Consider the following 20,279-nt stretch of genomic DNA (forward strand, 5'->3'; position numbering starts at 1 on the left):
GTGCCCCGGTCCGGGAAGATCCCACGTGCCGCAGAGCGGCTGGGCCCGTGAGCCATGGCCGCTGAGCCTGCGCGTCCGGAGCCTGTGCTCCGCAACGGGAGAGGCCACAACGGTGAGAGGCCCGCGTACCACACACACACACACACAAAAGGATTCTATTCTCAGGTGCATAGCCATCCATTTAGATTCATCATGGGCCGCTGGTTAAAACAGGAAGCGTGAATGAAGTATGAATTAATAAGGAAGATACAGTGATAATTACAGCCAATTTGCCTTGGGATGTTCATCACCGGATCTGTCAGCTCCATCTATTTGATCAAACGTCTCTAGTTCTTAACATACCATTGTGAAAAAGAGAAGATTTGGCCATGAAAAGCATTTTTGTCGATTTCATTACCATTATACACAGGTAGGTTTCAGTGAGCTCGGTTCCCGAACTAGACTATTAAATTCACTTCTCATCTGGAGCTGGCAATGGGAATTTTGAGATCGAGGCTGGAAAACAAAGAGGCTCATGTTGCTGAAGGTTAAGCGAAAGTAATCGTTGGAGAAATCCCATGCCAGACCCCCTATTAACATCCACCCTGTGTGTGTCTCAGACTCCAGGGCCAGATCCAGAGGGTTCACCCAGCATCACCAGCCCCTAAGCCCATTAAATGCACAGTGAGGGGTAAGTATGTGATCTCCATAGCTGGCATCAGCACTCTCTGGTGCCAGCGGGCAAGTGGATTGATAATGATTTTAGATGACTTTTGCCCACGACCCAGGGACCTCTGGTGAAGATCTGCCATGTGCAATACCTCTTTAGGTGTATTTAGGTAAGGAAAACAAGATGGGTCACTCATGCATGTTGACGCCAGGAGATAGAGCTAAGGGAACAATCCCAAACACAAGGTGGGGAACAGAGATTTCAGTGGAGCAAGCAGGAGCAGAGGCGGCCCTGGGAACACAGCCCACAGGAATTCAGAACAAACCCAAGGAAGACTTCGGTCTTCCAAATTCAGAGAATACGTATTTGGATCAATCTTATCTAGACAGTAGGGCTCTGAGAGACCCTGGTGACTCTACAGTAAGTCCCCTACATACGAACCTTCAAGTTGTGAACTTGCAAAGATGCGAACGTGCGTTTGCATGTCCAATCACGTTAAGTTAGTCCACGTGTCTGGAGTATATTGTCACGTGCGTGCATCCTCTACAAGTGTTTGTGCTTTTGTGCACTTTACTCTGCAGCACTGTACAGAGTACAGTAGTACAGTAACTTTATTTCAAGGCCAGGATGTCTGGAAGCAAGTGAAAAGCAGCAGTATACAGCCGATTGTGTTAGTTGAGCACCTAGGCTAACTTTGTTGGACTTTCGAACAAATTGGACTTACGAACGCACCCTCGGAACGGAACTCATTCATATGCAGGGGACTTACTGTACAGGATTTCCACTGAAATCAGCAAAGCATTGAAGACCATGGCCCCAGGGCGCAGCTTCGTGGAACAAAATCAGCTGTGCAAGACCAGTTCAGCCTCAGAGCACAACGCTTCCCAGCCTGTGTGTGGCAGAGACTACGAGCTGCACCCCATCCCCGAGGATTCATTCTCCCCTTCTTCTTTAGCAGTCGAGCTCCGATTTTAAGCTGAGGAAGCAATGTGTTCAGTTAGAAGACTATATCCCCAGCCTTCCTTGCAATGAGGTGTGGTCTTGTGACTATGTTCTTGGCAATAAAACGCAAGAAACGTGTAGTATGGGGTTCCCAGGAAGGCTGCTCAAAGGGTACCTAACTCATCTAGGAGAGGGCCCTTCAGCCCTTCATCCCCCCAACCCTCACCTCTTTAATTTTTCTTTCTGCAAGCCTGGAACTTGGGTGTATTGGCTGGAGCTCCAGCAGCTTTTTGCACCATGCGGTGACCTTGAGGTTGAACCCCGTGTGCTGAGGATGAGGACCCTGGGTCCCTAATGACACTGTGGAGTTGCCATACAAACTCCAGACTTCCTGGCTCCAAAATGCTTTTACGTGAGAAAGAAATACCTTAATGTTCCTTAGAATTGATAAACATGCTCCACTCTCAGGTCTTTGCACTGGCTGGACCCTCTGCCCGGAGCACTCTGCCCCAGATGTCCATATGCCTGGATCCCTCACTTTCTTCAGCTGTCTAGCAAAAAAGCACTAAGAACCAGAGGCACTAAGGCCTTCTCTGACCACCCTGTTTATAATAGCACCCATGTCCCCCATTGTTCCATAGAATCTATCCCCATCTGTCATAGTGTAACCGAAAGTGGGGTCCGGCTGCTAGCCACTCAAAGCCAATGAAGAGGCAAGGTTGGTGGAAAGGAAAGTTTGCTTTACTTTGGATGCTGGGGGTGGAGGTGGAGGGCGGACTCCTGTCCTAAGGCTGACTCCCCCCCAAGCGACAATCAGGGGTCAAGAGCTTTTATAGACAGAGGGAGGAGGCTACATGCAGAAACAGCTCTGACAGTCATCTTGAAACTGGTCATTGGTGGTCTGACCACTGTCATCTTCATGGTTTTAAGTACAGTTAATCTTCAGTTCCAGGGTTGGTTTGTTTCCATTTCTTTGAGGCCAATTCTCGGAATGGTGGCAATTTATGTCATGGCTACAGTCTGGTCATCTTGTAGTTAACTTCTCCACCTGGTGTGGGTTTCAGTATCTATAACACAGCTCACAGGATATGGCTCAGAATATTATCTATAGCCCTTGAGAAAGAACTAAAGGTCCTTGACTTTGCTTAATGACTAAACTATTATTATTTGGTCTCCTTTGACTGTTTTCCTTTGTTTATGCATTTTCTCACTTCTCTGATTAAACTTATCCTTTGGCTAAAGTTTTTCCACAGACAGAAGGCAGGAGGAGGACATGGTGGGCACAGACCGTAGGGTCCTGCTCCATTTCAATAGTACGTATCTTTTCCTTGCCCATTTGTTTCCTGTCCATCTCCCTCCGCTAGGAAGTAATCATCACAGGGCACAAGGGCATCACAAGTCACAGCTATTCTGTGACTGCTGCACCTCTTGTGCCTACTACAGTGCCTGGCACAGAGAAGGCACTCAATAACGACTTGGTGAATAAATGAATGAATGAGTAGCGTGATCTAATGGGCAGGCTCCGCAGGCTCAGTCATCCTCCCAGGCCCTGGTGTGGGGTCCATTAGGCCCAAGATGTGTCACCAGGCATCCTCTTCCCCTGTGGTCACCAGGAACCAGGCTGCCTGTCTGCAGCGGGCAGGGCAGAGGAGACAGGGCAAGGCTCACTCTCCTGACTCTGGTGGGCTTGCAAGGGGAGAAAAGCAAGCCCCTGGCCCTTTTCCTGCCCTCTCACGGTTCAGGTGTGTGAACCCTTGACTTGGGGGCTCAGCCAAAGGTTCATAATGTGCTGACACGGCTACAGGGCCCTTGAACCAAGTCTGCACCCCACGTACATCCAACAGTCGGTCCCAAGAAATACTGAACGTGAGGGGTGCTGTGGTGCGTAAATTTACGTGTCAACTTGGCTAAACCACGGGACTCAGATGTTTGTTCAAACATCAGTGTAGATGTGGCTGTGAAGGTAGATTTCAGGTGAGATTAACATCTAAGTCAGGGGACTTTGAGTAAAGCACATTATCCTCCATAATATGGGTGGGCTTCATCTAGTCTGCTGAAGGCCTTAAGAGAAAAAAGCCTGATCTCCCTGGAAGCGGGGACTCTCCAGCAGACCACCTTCAGACTCCAACTGTAGCTCTTCCCTGGGTCTCGCGCCTGCGGCCCACCCTGCAGATTTTGGACTTGCCAGCCTCTACAATCACATAAGCCAGTTCCTTAAAATAAATGTCTCTCTCTCTATACACATCTACTTGGTCGCATTTCTCTGGAGGACTCTGAGCTAATATAAGCGCCATTCTTTCTTCTACGTTCCAGAGAATACTGGGAGCTCTAGAATGTCTGAGGAGGAACAGCAGACCCTCGGCCTCACTAATAAAAACTAGAAAACGAATTGGTCTCTCAAGGAAGTGGTACACACCTTGACGCACTGGGTCAAACCAAGAACACGAGGAGACGTTGCGCACTCAGAGCCGTGCCAGGCCCAGACGGAGAGGGAGCACGACGGCTTTATTTATTACTGAATGAAGAACCAGGCCTGCAGCCTCAGTGGGGGCCCCTGGTCCCCCGCAGGGAGGTGGAGAGGGCAGTGCTCAAGGCTTGTGTTTCCAGGAAGGCAGAGAGAACCTCAGGCCGCTGAGAGGGCAGGCAGCACTTTTCCTGCACACTGGCCAAAGCCAATGTGGTACCCGTCCCCCTGGCACTGTCCTGCAACAGAGGAGGACAGGGGTCAGCCACGAAGCCGCTGGGCTCAGGGGAACCAACGCCCAAGCGGCCACGGTGCCGGTCAGCACACAGCTGGGCCCAAGGCAGGAAGGCGCCATCTGAATGACAAACAGGTATTTTCGACAGAAAAACCACCTTCTCCAGAAGCTGGGCAGAGCTACAGGAGCACCAAGATGGAACTCCAGGCCCGCCCTACTGTCAGGGACCCTCACAAGCGGTGTAAGGATGGCACAATGGCTTTCCTGAGAGGTAAAGCAATAGGTATAGGTCAACTCTCCCTAAGTAAGTCTGAGTTCAAATCCTAGGCTTGCTAATTAGCCTGAGGCTAGACTGACTGGGTTCAAAGCCTGGCTCTTCCACCTACTGGCTCCATGACCTTGAGTCCCCTTGGAACTCAGTTTCTTTTCTTTTCGTTTTTGTTTTTTTTTATTTTTAATATTTATTTATTTATTTGGCTGCATCGGGTCTTAGTTGTGGCACGTGGGATCTTCGTTGTGGCATGCAGGCTCCTTTAGCCTAGTTGCAGCACGCGGGATCTAGTTTCCTGACCAGGGATCAAACCCGGGTCCCCTGCATTGGGAGTGTGGAGTCTTTACCACTGGACCACGAGGGAAGTCTCTGGAACTCAGTTTCCTCATCTGTGAAATGGATCTAATGATAGTACTCACTGCGCAGGGCTGTTGCAAAGATGATATGAGTTAATACACAGAGAACTCCAAAAGAGTGCCTTGCCCAGGGGAAATGCTCAGTGTCAGCTGTTATGATGATTATAAGCTGGGGGATTAGGGGCAACTTGTTTAACCTCTGAGCTCAGCCCCCTTGTCTGCAAATGGGATTAGCAATCCTTACCTCTCAGGGTTGTGAGGATTCGATGAAACACGTGGCTGAAGCCCTAGCATGACATCTCTCCCAGAGCAGATGTTAAACAAATTCACTCAATTCCATTTCAGCAGAAAGGCAGAGAGGAGGAGGCCCTTGTCCCTGGACCTGAGAAGGGTCCATTGAGTGGGAGCAGCTGTCTGAGTCAGAGCAGACAAGTCTATGAGGAGCTGGGAGAGCAGCATGGAGGAAACAGGAGCAGAAAGGAGGGAACATCGGAGCTGGGACTTGACAGGTGGATACGAGTTCACCAGGGGGGACACAATGAAAAGGGTGTGCCAGACAGAGGGAACAGCGTGTGCAAAGACACGGAGACCAAGGCGAGAGATGCACGAGGTGCATTTATTCAGTGAAGCTGTTGTGTGGGGTCCCCTGAGAAGCGAGAGTACAGAGTATTCTTAGAAGCCATGTTAAGGAGTTTGAACCTTTTCCTGAGGGCACTGAGGTGACTCAGGAGTTTTCAGCAAGACAGTGAAAGCTGTGTTTTACAGCTATGTTTTAAACAGCGCCCTCTCCAGTGGCCCCTAGAGAGAAGACAGATGGAAGCACATAGGTTTATGGGTGTCAGGCCTATACAGAGGCTCCAAGGCTCCCCAGATTGAGACGCTTCTCAAGCACCACGAGCCACGGCAGTGCTGAGGTGACGGCCACCTGCCCATGACGAACACGAGGGCCACTGCAGGGGATGCCCGTGACCTTGAGTCACACAAAACACCACCAGACCCCCTCACCTGCCGAAGACGACCCCCGAATCTGGAGTTAGGCCTTCTGCTACCCAATGTGAAGAAGGGAAAGCAAGGAGTTGCGATATTCCCACAACTGATAGAAACAAATCGAAGCTCACTGCGGAGAGGACTCCCAGCCAACTGAACACTGAGACCAAAGACAGCTTTGGGAGACGGGGTCAGGGACGCCTCAAGGAGCCCTTCCAGTGGGCGCAGGGACAGTCCTCACGGCCACCTGTAGCTCGGTACAGCCTACCCAGCCTGTCTCCTCCCACTTCCTCCCACCTGCCCAGTCATCCCACCGGTCCTCCCTGTGAGGGCTGCTCTGACCGCTGGCCTTCTCTGGGGAGGTGGCAGCTTGGACACCAGCAACATCCCCAAACCAGCCCCTCACCCTCCCCGGCATCACCGAGGCACATCCTTGCCACCCAGCGCTGACCCTTAACACTCAGTGTCACCTTTTGCCCAGCAACATCCTTGCCTATTCCGTTTCATTATTTTTCCATCAGTCACTTTAGAATCTCAACGCTCAGAAATATTCGTGTCCCTGGGGGAAAAAAAGCCTACGGAAGCAAAACCTGGCAGAAATTCATCAATCATCTATCAAAGCAGCTCACTCCAAGCTGCAGCATTTTTTTTTTTTTTGCGGTACGCGGGCCTCTCCCTGTCGTGGCCTCTCCCGTTGCGGAGCACAGGCTCCGGACGCGCAGCCTCAGCGGCCACGGCTCACGGGCCCAGCCACTCCGCGACATGTGGGATCTTCCCGGACCGGGGCACGAACCCGCGTCCCCTGCATCGGCAGGCGGACTCCCAACCACTGCGCCACCAAGGAAGACCTAAGCTGCAGCATCTTTAAAGCGCCTTCTTCCTGGAGAGCTGCAAATACTCAGAGGGTGTCTTTCTCCTCCCCACTGCAACGCCGGGTGCTCTGTCGTTCACATTGCTCCTTCCTGCCCTGGGTTACAACAGAGCCACCACCCCCAGCAAACAGCCCTGCCTGCTTCCTGAGAACAGATGCACGATTACATCCTGGTGGGAAAGCTGGCCACTTCCTCCCCATTTTACAGCTGCCAAGCAGATGGTCCACATGGGGTTTCTTAACGTCAGAGACGACCTTCTGACTCAGATGATTCTTTCTCATGAGAAGCTGTCCTGTCCACTTAGGATGTTTAGCAGCGTCCCCGGCTGCCATTCGGAGACAGCCAGAACTGTCTCCAGACGTCGCCAAATGTCCCCCAAGGGGCAAAGCCACTCTGGTTGAGACCACTGGCCCAAAGGATGAAAAGTGAGGCTCTGCACCCAGCTGAGGAAGGTCTTTCCAGGCTCCCAAGCTGCTGCTCTCCAGTGCAGGGAGGAGAAGCTGGGGGCAGGTGCGTTCAGGCAGGGACAGAGGGCCCCGAGAGGCCAGAGCATGAGGAAAGTTTGCACCCAAGTCAGAGCGTGTCACCAAGCCCTGGGCAGAGGGGAAAAGCAGCTCCCTGCCTCCCTGGGTTGGGCTCCATCAACCACGGAAATGGAAGCGAAAAGTATAATCTCCTCTGGAATGTTATCTGATCTCACTGGCCCTTTCCTGAAATCTGACCCTCTGCCTATTCCCCACTCCATCCCACCAATGGGAACGAGAATCCATAGCTACAGCTACAGCCCAGTTTTCCAGGAAATAGGGGCGACAATAGGACCCAGGAAGGGAAATGTGTGGTCGGCAGGCAGAGACCAGGATGTGGAGAGCGAGTGCAGAGAACGGGTGCCCCCTTAACCTGCCTGCAGGGCAGATGGGCGTGGCTGATTCCCACGCTTCAGGTAGGGACTCCTATTAAGGAGGAGTCAGGATGCTGGGCATTCTCAAAACCGGGTTCTGGAAAAAACAGCAATGACAATGAGGACAACGGTGAAGACCGTCATCTTGTGACGGTACCTTGCACCTTGTTAGGCTCTTTAGATATTATCAAAGGGCTTAAGAATTGGGGTTCTGAAGATAAGCTGCCTGGATGCGAAATCTGATTTCGTGACTTACTGGTTGCAAGATCCTGGGCAAGTTATTTACCCGCTTCAAGTCATTTTCCCACCTGTAAAATGCAGGTGCAGCAGTGACAGTGGAACATGACCCCAGGGGGCAGATCCTGCGCTTGCCTTGTTCACCCCTGAACCCCAGCATGGGAGTCACAGCAGCTGCTCCAGAAACGTCCCCTGAAGGAATAAACTGGTTCGTCTCATCCTTACAACCATGCTGTGAGGTTAACTACTGTATCTATCATCAACTCCATTTTAAAGATGAGGAAACTGAGTCCAGAAAGGTTCAATAACTTGAGGAAGGTCACAGGGCCGGTGGGGATGTGGGAGTCCAACCTGCACCTGACCCTGAGTAGCGGGCTGCTGACCACGGCGGCTCCTTCCTCTCCAGCAATGATATGTGGTAGACAGAACGACCCCCCCAAGATGTAAGGGGTGCCCTGACCTCCTCGGAATGGGCTGCTGGGAAATCTCATCACTAACTCAGCCAGGTCATAAGGCACAGGGTCATAGGGCACAAGGTCATAGGACACAGGGTCTTTGCACTGCAGAGTCCAGAACAATGGGAACCTGCCACATTTTAGAATTTCGCTCAGGGAGGAAGGAGACAAAGCGGGACTTCTGCAGTCTTTTTGGTTCGGGGAGACTCCGATTTAAAGTCCCTGGCAGGGACTTCCCTGGTCATCTAGTGGTTAAGACTCTGCGCTTCCGATGCAGGGGGCGTGGGTTCGATCCCTGGTCGGGGAACTAAGATCCCACGTGCTGCGCAGTGCAGCCAAAAGATAAAAAAAAAAAAAATTTAATTTAAACCAAAATAAAGTCCCCGGCAGGCAGCGTTGGGGCGAAGGCCAGTACAAGCAGACACAGACCTGGGACTGCCAGAGTGGGGACGAGTTGGGACAGATGGCTTCCTGGCCAGACGGTTAGGACAGCGCCCGCGGCCGAGGAGGAGAGGACGCCCGCGGGCCCCGGCCCCCTCACCTGTGATGATGACTTCATCCCCGTCCAGCAGAAATTTCCTGGTCTGTCCATTCCCCAGCTCTATGGCCCTCGTTCCCTTCCACGACAGCTCCAGCATGCAGCCGAAGCTCTCTGGCTCCTTCATAACGGGAAAGGGAAGAAGGTGTGATATGTACTTACATCACGGTGAGCGTGGCGGATCTGGTGTGGGCAGTGGTTAGCAAGGCGGGGGTCAGGGGATGCTGGGAAGGGGCGGGGGATCCCGCGGCCCTCAGAGACCCTGCCTCTGTGGGACCACTGCAGAAGTGTCCTCGAGGCCGGGCACTCTACCTGCCCTGCTCACTCCATCCAGGACGCGGAGGTGCGGGATGCTGGACGAGCGTGCCCAGGCCCCTCCTGCCAGGCCCCTGCCGGCTCCAGAGGCTGCGGCTTACCCAGACGCTGTCGTGCCTGACCCCACCCACTGGGAAGAGATTCTCCATCAAAGAGCCTGCAGTCTCGACCTTGCCGGAAGTGACTGGTACATGCACCACCCAAAAGTCATCACCAAGGGCTCGTGGAAGGGGGCTGGGGGGAATCAGTGGGCCACTCCTCCTGGGTGGGGGCACTGTGAGGTGGTGACAACCAGACACTGTAGCGGCTTCCTGCGTCTGCCCCCGTGTCACTCTCACTCTCCCCCAGGACACAGACACAGCCTCTCATCCCTACACCAGCCTCTCCTGAATTTGAAAAAGAAGCCCCTCCTGCACCCAGAGATGGATGAAGCCCTGAGTAGGACAGAGTTGAAAGATACACCTGCTTCGGGCTGGAATCCCTTCTCAGGGGAGAGCTGAGGGCCCTCCAGTCTGTAGGGGGAATAGGGGTGCCCCAGGTGGGCAGCCCCCAAGGCAAGCAGACACTCACCGGCCCGCTGATGGTTCCAGAAGCCAAGAGGTCCCCCGGCCGCAGGTTGCAGCCATTGACAGAGTGGTGAGTGAGCTGCTGCAGCATCGTCCAGTACATATACTGCGGGCGAGGGACACAGAGGTGGGGACGGGCAGGGTGGGCTTCTCCCAGCCTCCTGGAGCAGTCTGCCAACCTGCACCACTCACTGAGGCCTTCCCTGGGCTCTCTCCCGGCCCTCAGAGCAAGGACAAGCTGTCCTCCTGCAGCTCCCTGTGACCCTCCCCGCCTCTCTCCCCACACCTTCACCAGCGACAGCCCCCGCTCCTCTGCCCCTTCCAGCCCTCCCCTAACCCACCTTCTCCACGAAGCACTCCCCGAGGAGCCAACCTCACCGCTCAGACCCTCAATCTGCAATGTGCTCATCTGTCCATAATTCCACCCTGTCCTGAGATTACCCCTGAGTCCTAAGTTGACAAGGTCTAGGTCCTCGTCATAGCAGAAGCTTCTCATGAGCAAAGACCTCCTTTCCATTCTCCCACCCTGGGCTTTGGAACAGACACTGGGCAACAGAGCTGAACGACTCAAACAGGACCTCAGAGCACACTGAGGAACGAAGGAGCACTGAAGGAGGTCAGGCTTGGTGGGGGTGGGCTGAGGACCACACGCCCCCCGAGCAGCTCAGAGGCGGCACGCCTGCGCCTCTCCAAGGTCACAGCTTCTCAGATCTGCCACTCCAGGCAGAGGAAATCTTAGAAATGGATTCTGACCCAAGAGACCCCTTCAGGGAGGCCCCCTTATTACTTCTTAGTAGCCTAAGGAGCCCAGAATAAAGTTAAATTAGAAGGGAGACTGGAGGAAAAAGGAATACATTGAATCAGAGGATGTTCAAATGGCCAACAAGCATATGACAAGGCGCCCGGCTGCATCAGTCTTTTTTTTTTTTTTTTGCCGTATGCAGGCCTCTCACTGTCGTGGCCTCTCCCGTTGCGGAGCACAGGCTCCGGATGCGCAGGCTCAGCGGCCATGGCTCGCGGGCCCAGCCGCTCCGCGGCATGTGGGATCTTCCCGGACCGGGGCACGAACCCGCGTCCCCTGCATCGGCAGGCGGACTCTCAACCACTGCGCCACCAGGGAAGCCCTGCATCAGTCTTTAGGGAGATGCAAACGGAAATCACAGTCCCCCAGAAAGGCGGAAATGAAAAGGCCGGCGACGTCACGTGTTGACTTGGATGTGGAGAAGCCAAAACGCTTACATGCTGCGTGTGTGAGTATAAATTGGAACAAGCCCTTTGGGGAAGTGTTTGGATGCACCCCTCAGCTGAGTATGGACACATATCCTCTATGACCCAGCAATTCCATTCCTGGATATCCACCCAACAGACATGCGCATACATGCACCAAAGGACTTGGACTAGAATGTTCACAGTAACTCTCCCCCCAAAACTGGAAACAACCCAAATGTCCATCAAGAGTAGAATGGAGTGCTCGCTTCAGCAGCACATATACTAAAATTGGAACGATACAGAGAAGATTAGCATGGCCCCTGCGCAAGGATGACACGCAAATTCGTGAAGCGTTCCATATTTTTACCACACACACACAAAAAAGAGTAGAATGGAAAAATCCATTGTGGAACATTTATACTGTGAACACGATACAACAGCTAAGAATCATGAACTGTCACTGCAAACTGCAACATGGTTGAATCTCAGAAACATAATGTTAAAACAAAAGAAGCCAGGGCTTCCCTGGTGGCGCAGCGGTTGAGAGTCCGCCTGCCAATGCAGGGGACCCGGGTTCGTGCCCCGGTCCGGGAAGATCCCACATGCCGCGGAGCGGCTGGGCCCGTGAGCCATGGCCGCTGAGCCTGCGCGTCCGGAGCCTGTGCTCCGCAACGGGAGAGGCCACAACAGTGAGAGGCCCGCGTACTGCAAAAAAAAAAAGAAGCCAGATAGAAAAGAGTATATACCGTATGATTCTGTTTTTATAAAATTTAAAAAACAGACAAAATGAATGGAGGGTAAGAGAAGTCAGGAGAAAGTTTACACCTGACGGGGAGAACAGTGATGTGCCTGGAAGGGGCCCCAGGGCACAGCTGAGGTCCTGGAGGTTTCCCGTTTCTTGATCTGGGTGCTGGTTGCACAGGGATGTTGTTTTGTGAGAATTCATTGAGCTGTACACTCATAACCTGTGCATTTTCATATCTATGTGTTATGCTTCAATTAAAAGTTCACTTTAAAAAAATAAGTCACTCTGATCAACCCAGCCCCTGGCAAGACAGAAGTCAGGGACTAGCCCCTCAGAGGAATATCTATTATTCCCCAGGAAAAGCACTGGCCGTGTCCATGAAGCCTCCATCTGGAGGGGTCTCTGTGACCTCCTGGCCTCTTTGGAAAGATACAGGGCCATGGAAGCTCTAGGCCCACATGCTGACCCATCATCATAGCCCAAAGTGGATGCTATTCCCCTGGTCCTCCCAGGAAGAAAGGTCTCCCTCACTTCCAAAAAGCAGTCTGCCTGACTTCAAAGCTTACCTTAAAATTGGACCTGCATACAGTAGCTGCTTGGTTCATTCCTTCTCCTGTTGGGTAGACAAGACAAGTAACATTGACAAAGAGACCTAATTCTATTCATCAAGGAGGGAGGGACCCACCTCGTAGGGGGAATTATTTGTGGTTTAAGCTTCCCATTGTCTAATGTGATTCTACCTAAAGAGTCCATGAACCAATGAGCTCATAGGATATCAGAGCTGGGAGGCATCCACAGAGAGGATCTAGTCCACGGATGGCAAAGAGATGCACACAAGACGCCACTTCCTCCTCCCACACCCACGGCAGACAGCACAAATGGATCACAGTACTGGTATCCTCTGAGATCAGATGTAGCCTCAGAACCCCGCTTAACACGATGCTCCTGGAAGCTGATCATCAACTGGAGATGCTGTACAAGTTGAAACCAACTTGCCACGCCCGCCAGAGCCCTTTGGACAGCCGGGGCCATCTGCCCCCTGCCAGACTCCTCCCATGATGGATAATGTGCTACTATTTCAACAATATTTATTAAACAATTACACACCTACTACACACAAGGTACCAGGCCACTGCTGTACCATTTCTGAAGCGTGCTAATGATCAGAAAGCTCTTCTACTCCCCAAGGACAGGCCTTCCTCCTCTGGCCCTGTCTTCCTTTCTGAGGCTGCACAGAACAGGTGTGTTCATCGGCCCCATGGAAGGTCAGGGTCCCCCAAGCCTGCTTCACCCAGACCCCAACTCAGAACATCAGAACTGCACAATCAGGACTGGTGTGGGGAAGGGTCTTGGAAGCCATCCCTGCACCCGGTCCTCCCTCTTCCAGGTCTTTCTACATCTCTGGGCACTGCAACTTCTTGATAATCTTGTCCCTTTCTCCGACAGTGCACTCCCCTGGATGTTTCCAGATGGTCAGGATGAAAACGAGAGAAATGACCTCCAAAGAGGCATTTGTGGGTAGGAGGACATCAGCCTGGAGCTTATGACATTTGGCTGTAGTCTCAGCCTTTCCATCGGCCGGCTAAATGACTCGGGGTGAATCCCTCTTCCTCTCTGAGCCTCACTTTCCCAATTGATAACGTGAAAGAGTGGGACCAGCACAGTTTTCCAGGGGCGCTCTGGCGGCTGCGAGGCTCTTCCTAGGAGCCCTTTCTTGTGTGGAGCGACCTCCTCCCGAGAGAGACCGCCAGGCCAGCTTCCGAGAGCTCCTTCCTCTTCCTGGCGGACACAGCCTGCCGCCAGAATCACCCCCATGAAGGATGGAGACCCTGGAAGCTGCAGCGAGAGAGCCACAGCAGAGCCTGGGGTATGTAAACAGGACAAAAAGAGGAGAGAGATCTAGGAAGAAAAGAGATTGGCCAGAGTGTGGCCCAGGAGGTCTGTGTGCAGCCCCCAGACTAGCCCTCTCCCAGCGCCAAGGGCCCCCCTCAGGATCGGAAAATGACACCTGATTCTACCCAGGTGCAGGTGCTGTTCTAGACCTTGATGTGAATCACCTTGCTTACCGCTCACAATTACACCTTGAAGTCGATACCACTATTATCCCACTTTTCAGACCACAAAGTGGCACAGACAGATTCAGTAACTTGTCCAAAGTCCCACCGCTGGGCAGGGGCAGAACCAAGACTCGAACCCCAGCCGTGGCCTGCAGAGCCCGGCTCTCTCTTACTACTGCTCCACTGGCCTGTTGCCTCAGCCCAGCTGGGCAGCCTCAGGGGGACGCAGGCCCTGCTGCGAGGCTCTCAGGGCTGACCGAGAGCAGGACCCGGGGGCTAGGTGTGCTGGCTCCGTGTGGTCCCAGAGGACAGAGCCAGGCCCACGAGGACATGCTTTCAAACGGGCACTGGACAAAACATGCCACCCAAGGGTGAGGGGTTGGCAGTGGCGTGTGAGCAGAGGCTGGGCAGACTTTGGTCGGAGAGGCTGGAGAGGGGATTCATGTGGAGGGTGGAGGTCCCAGACTCCACGGTTTCCGGCCCTAACAGCTGAGAGCCCAGTGCTATGGGGCTAAGGCCACATGGGCCCCGTGCGGCTCGCAATGAGCACAAGGGTGTCCCTTCCCATCCTTTACAAGAGCCCCACGTGTCTCCCAGTCTGCAGCAGGTGGCACCCCATCCCCTCCCCCCTTCAGAAGCTCAGCAGCCACCTGGGCAATGGCACTTGGGCACAGGGGTCCACCCAGCTGCTGGACACACCCTTCGACCCCACGACAGTACCTTTCAGGGTGACAGAGAGGTTGATGTCGAACGTGTAGGGCTGGTCGTGGCGGAGATACGGCAGGGGCTTGGGGTCCTGTGAGGGCAGAGCACAGCACAGAGGGGCTGAGCCCCACAGGCCAGCAGAGCAGCTGGCAGAGAGAACCTGAGGGAGAAGGGGTGTCCCCTCTCCAGGGCCCAGCACTGTGTCCCTGGACACTGGGGGGCGAGGGTGGTCATGTGTGCTGGACTCTGGGAAAAGCAGCCGAGGGAGGGACCGCGGCAGGTCAAAGGTAGACAGAGGACCCAGAAAGCCAGGGAGGGGAGCGCTGGGGAAGGCGGACAGTGGGAAGGCCAGAGATGCGGGAACAAAGCCAGGCCTGCAGGGGAGGCCAGGCCAACAGAAAGGGAAGGCGGAAGGCAGGGGCGGCCGGCAGAAGCGCTCAGCCCTTCTAGTGCTGGATTCAGTATGCAGGCAGCTTTGGTAGAAGGTCTGAACTCTGGCCAAAAGCAGTGTTTTCCCAAAGAGCAACATGTACCTGAATCACTAGTGGGCCATGAGACAATGCGGGGTGATTTTATTTTAATGGTTGTGATTCTTTTTATGATTAACTTGGTGGCTAGTAATGAAGATAGGGACATAAAGTTCCTTTTCTAAATACATTTTGAGAGTTTTCAGACGGAAGCTGAAAAAGCATTTAATAAATAATTGTTCAGAAGTGGCAAGGGTCGTGAAGGTTGCACGTAAAGGGTATTTGGGAAGGGCTGGCATGAAGGGAGACAGAGCCCAGAGGTCTCTGGCGAGGGTGCAGCAGTGCCTGTGAACAGAGATCTGGACCAGGGATGGAGCCGGGAGGGGACGAGCAGGGGGTGTGGCGGCAGGCCAGGCGGTCCTGGGAGGGCAGGATTCACCAAAGACGGAAGAGACAAGTCTGGGAGACTGAAAATGATGGGGAGGGAGATGCTGTGGCAGGAGCGGTAGGGGAGGGAGCAAGGGGACAGGGCGAGAGCCGCACAGGAGCTTCACGAGGCACCGGTCTGCGGGGAAAGACTCCAAGTCTTGAAGCACAGCTCCGTGGGATGACAGGAAGGCTGAGAGGTGTCCACGTGTGAGCAAGGCGAGGGGGAATGGGACCGGGGGAAGGGCAAGGCTCAGAGTTCAGCTAGGGCTGCCCCCATGTGGAGGACGGAGTCGGCTGGAGCATCACAGGACTCTAGGAGATACAGGAGAACCAGGACAGGTCACATGCCAGAAGCCAGGGGGAGAGAGCGCCTAGGAAGAGTAGGGGGCCACCAACGGGTCCACATTGAAGAGGGCACAAGGTCCCCGCACTGACCAAGGTCACTGGGCACTTTGGTGAGACCGCCGGTGCTGATGGGGTGGAAGCAGCGGCCAGACTGTGACAGGCTGAGGAGGGCTAGGATTGTGAGACGGGCCTGGACAGTGGTGCAGGGACAGGAGGCTCAGGGAACACAAGGCCGAGGCTCAGCGCCAGGACGGACGCCTTGCTGTCTGACCCCATGCTGCATTCTATCAGTTGGGCTCCAGGGGGCGCCATCACACAGAACACAACTTGTTGACCTGGAAAGTCGTGCAATGTGGTGATACTGGAAGGGACCCCTTTTCCTGCCAACTGGCCAGTTCCCGGCCTCAGAGGATTCTAAAGGTTACAAAATTCCAAGTTCTCCTCAAGAACTGTGCAGGGGGCAGGGAAAGCACAAGGCAGAATGATTAGTGCCACGCCTGCCCGGAGGTCCCCATAACCAAGACCCCCAGCACATGGGCATCCTCCAGGCCCTCTCCATGCCTGCTGGGCAAACAGCCTCGGAGGCAGAGGGGCCTGGACTTCTTGCAGAGGGCGTGCTTACCTGCTCCTGGTTGGGCACAGCAAAGGGCATAAGGGCATCCATGGGCACCACCCACGGAGAGATGGTGGTTCCAAAACTCTTCCCGAGGAACGGCCCAAGAGGGACGTACTCCCACTTCTGAATGTCTCGAGCTACAGAAGAAAGGCCGAGCAGGGCTTACAAAGGCTGACCGGGCCCCGCGGCAAGGCTCCCCCCTTCCCTTGACCAAGGAGCACAGACACTCAGCACAGCCCTCCCCCACCCCCGTGCTCTGGCCCCAACCAGGCTGGCTGCCCCAGGACCAAGGACAGAGGTCCTCTGAGGTCACTGTGCCAAGCTGCAGCAAAGAGGAGGATGACCAAAGGGCAGGCAGGATACTTCCCCATGAAGGGGCTGGAAGCTCATCCTCATACTGGGAGGCAACACTTGCTGAGATTCACAGCACCACGGTCCTCCTACAAATGGCAGAGCGGCTGAGATGGGCTCAGAAACTGGGCTGCTGTGTTTGAAATCTTAGCTCAGCAACTAGCTGAAGCCGTCCTTGTGCCTCATTCCTCACCCGTGTAAAACAGGAGTAGTAATATTATCAGTGTCTCGCTGGGACCTGACAGGAGAGTCCATGTGACATATTCAGCCCTGGGCCTGGCACAAAATTGCTCAAACGTACTAGCTGTGACATCAGCCTTGTCCCTGTTCAACTTACAAGAAAACTGGAGCTCAGAGAGGTGAAGTAACTGGCCAAGAGCTCAGAGCTGAGAAGTCTGTTTGATACCCAAGCCTGTGCTCTCAGCCACTTTGACCGGCACCAGACCCAGGAGACCATCCATGGCTTCCCAAATACCCAGCCTTCACCCAGAGCACAGTGTGCGCAGGAAACTCAACACCAGGATGCCCGACATCCCGTAATTACCACTCCAGTCGTTCATAAGGACCATTCCAAAAATGTGCTCATGGGCCTTAGAAATGGGGATCGGCTCTCCAAATTTGTTCCCGGGGCCTACAAAGAAAGCCTGACAAGGGGAAAAGCTGATGAGAATCTGGCTCTGACCTGCTGCCCCAGGTCACTTGCCTGGAGGGTAAAGGTCAGGTATTTCCAAACCCCGGCTAGGGACCTGGACCGTTGTGTACAAATCCACAGTTTCTATGCCATGACCAGCACCTGAGTAGATAGACGGCTACCCCGGGGACATGGTGAGCAGCTGCGTGCCAGTACCCACCCAGGGCTCCCACTCACGGCTCCTGATCACCAAGGCAGCCCCCTTTCCCTCCTTCAGCCCACCCCACACCTCTGCCCTTTCCCCTTCACCCGATACCGTGCTCTGCATTTTAAGGTTTGACAGCTACACCAGGCTTGTGAAAAATGAAAATATCAGGGTTTGTATTCGTCTCACAAAACTAAGAAGGCCTCTGTGATGCAGCAAAGAGAGCCTGCCGGGGCGTACCCCACACCCCAACCCATCACCCACCATCTCAGAGGAAAGCATCATCAGCACAACGTCCAGGGAACAAGAGAATATGTAGACATCATTGGGGGGAAAAAAATTGAGAAGATAACTCAAAAGCACACAAAATCAGCTATGACATTTGCAGGACCTAGGTTGCAGTTATATCCATTCTGTGACAGTGTTTAAATGTTGCAAATTTTTGTCAAGATTCTAAAAAAAAAAAAAAAAAGATGCCATCTTATATAGAATCTTACCACCATCGTCAAGATTATCTGTGCTCCCTACCCGTCACTGTTTCTCCACACTATGACTTTATATTTTTCCTCTGCCTGAGACCATATGGGACCTGGGACCCTTTGCTGCAGTGCTTGCACCTGGACAAACCTCTCCTTGAGCAACAAAATGCAAAGAAACTATACGCGACTAAAAATAACTGGGTGCATGCACAGGTGGGGCAAATTATGGACAAAAAGATACAAAAGACCAAAAAACCCAAGTGCCATTTCTGAAGAGCTGGGAGCAAAACCGGTGTTGGGAACAAAAGCAGGGTACTGCGCATGTCCCCTGCACACAACACCACCTAAGGGGTGGGCAGACCACCTAAGACAACCCTCCGGCCCGACCCCTGGACACACCCCTGCCCTCACCCCAGATAAGGAGCAAGCTCGGCTCGCCCCCCCCGCCCCCCAACCCCGCTCAGGGAGCAAACAAGGGAACCTGCTGTTGTTCTCGCTGACCCCCGCTGCAGCAGCAGGGGCCCCAATAAAGCCTTGCCTGCATTTGTCTGCCTCTAGTCAATTTCTATTAATTAAGGAAGCCAAGAACCCTGGCCGATATCATGCCCACCCCTTCCACCACCCCCCGCCCCCCTCCCCCGGAAACAGGAACCAACACAGGTGAAGCATCTGTCTGCAGAGTCCTCCGTTCCCCCAGAGAGAAGACCCTGGCCCCCAACCAGGGGGCCCTGCTCTGGGGGATCTGGGTTGGGAGACCTCCTCTTAGGGTTCACAGGGCAGCCTCACAAAGGCATCAGGGGGCAGAGGGCTGGCCGGTAATGCCCTGCTGGGACTAGGGGACTAGTGCCCACCTGTTCCCCTCCTCTGGACAGAATCTAAAGAAATCACAAGGCAGGGCTGGAACTACAGGGAGGTCCAGCCTGCCTCCAATCAACCTAGATTCCCACGTCCCCAGCCCTACCAGCACACTCTGCAGCCCCTTCCCTCCACCTGCATGAGGAGACACTCTGAGCATCACCTGAAGCCCTGAGTGCTGACTTTGAGAAGCCCCCTCCACGGCCTGCCCGCACCTCCCTGCCCCGGCCTGGCTCCGCTACCCAGCATCCGATGACCTGGCAGAGACTGAAGACACTGCCGGTGTCCCGGGACACTCCCCTCCAGTTCAGCTCTTCCTTCCCATCTCTTTCCCGGTCCCTTGACCTTGGGGGCTTCCTGGAAGTCAGTGTCCCTCTCAGAATGCACAGCCCTGCAGCATGAGGGGTCCTTGGGGTGAGGGAACCAACTGGATTGATGTCAACATCTGGCTGTGAGATGGCAATCTTGCTGTGCAGGATGTTACACTGGGGTAGAGTGTGTGAAGGATTCTGGAGCTGTCGGTACTGTTTCTTACACCTGCACGTGAGTGTACAATGATCTCAAAATAAGTTTAATTTAAAAAAATGCACAGCCCTGAAATAACCACAGTTCTGAGGTTGTGCAGGTCCAGCCACAAGTGCAATGGGGCTGATGTAGTTGATTCTTGTTATTGGTAATAATTATATTCTATGAAGTCATTAGAAACACCGAGTTAGCAAACACAGGTATATCGCTTCTAGGGGAAATATGGGGTTAAGCTCCTGCCAGCCTCTGGTCACAACATTCACATCAACAAATCAGCATATAACCTTGCTTTGTGTGTGCTTCTGTTTAAGGACAGCTGGTTTCATATACAGGACCAGCTTGGTCATATTTCAGGTTGGTGCCAAACCACCACAATTAAGCGAAGATCTCAATAAAGCAAGTCACACGAATTTCTTTTGGTTTCCCAGTGTTTATAAAAGTTAGTTATGTTTATGAAATAATGCCATTTGCAGCAACATGGATGGACCTAGAGATTGTCATACTGAGTGAAGTCAGGGAGAGAGAGAAATATCGTATGAAATCGCTTATATGCGCAATCTAAAAAGAAATGATACAAATGAACTTATTAACAAAACAGAAACAGACTCACAGACTTAGAGAATGAACTTATGGTTACCAGGAGGGAAGGTTGGGGGCTGGGGGGAGGGACAGTCAGGGAGTTTGGGATTGACATGTACACACTGCTATATGTAAAATGGATAACCAACAACGACCTACTGTATAGCACAGGGAACTCTGCTTGGTATTATGTAACAACCTAAATGGGAAAAGAATTTGAAAAAGAATAGATACATGTATATGTATAACTGAAACACTTTGCTGTACACCTGAAACTATCACAACATTGGTAATCA

General features: G+C 53.3%; 1 protein-coding gene across 1 annotated transcript in view; it reads right to left on the reverse strand.

The window, feature by feature from the left end:
* Positions 1 to 4,045: 4,045 nt before the first annotated feature.
* The window catches only part of FAH (fumarylacetoacetate hydrolase), a 32,555-nt gene continuing 16,321 nt past the window's right edge, over positions 4,046 to 20,279 (reverse strand). The window contains exons 8-14 of the mRNA XM_082838471.1: positions 17,254 to 17,353; positions 16,365 to 16,495; positions 14,517 to 14,592; positions 12,306 to 12,352; positions 9,790 to 9,891; positions 8,908 to 9,025; positions 4,046 to 4,294 (exon numbers count right to left, since the gene is read on the reverse strand). Of these exons, the coding sequence (XP_082694597.1) occupies positions 4,215 to 4,294; positions 8,908 to 9,025; positions 9,790 to 9,891; positions 12,306 to 12,352; positions 14,517 to 14,592; positions 16,365 to 16,495; positions 17,254 to 17,353 (654 nt within the window). The 3' untranslated portion in view covers positions 4,046 to 4,214. The remainder of the gene's footprint in view (positions 4,295 to 8,907; positions 9,026 to 9,789; positions 9,892 to 12,305; positions 12,353 to 14,516; positions 14,593 to 16,364; positions 16,496 to 17,253; positions 17,354 to 20,279) is intronic.

The sequence above is a fragment of the Leucopleurus acutus genome (genome assembly GCF_964270905.1).
Source record: "Leucopleurus acutus genome assembly, chromosome: 1".
Taxonomy (NCBI): Eukaryota; Metazoa; Chordata; class Mammalia; order Artiodactyla; family Delphinidae; genus Leucopleurus; species Leucopleurus acutus.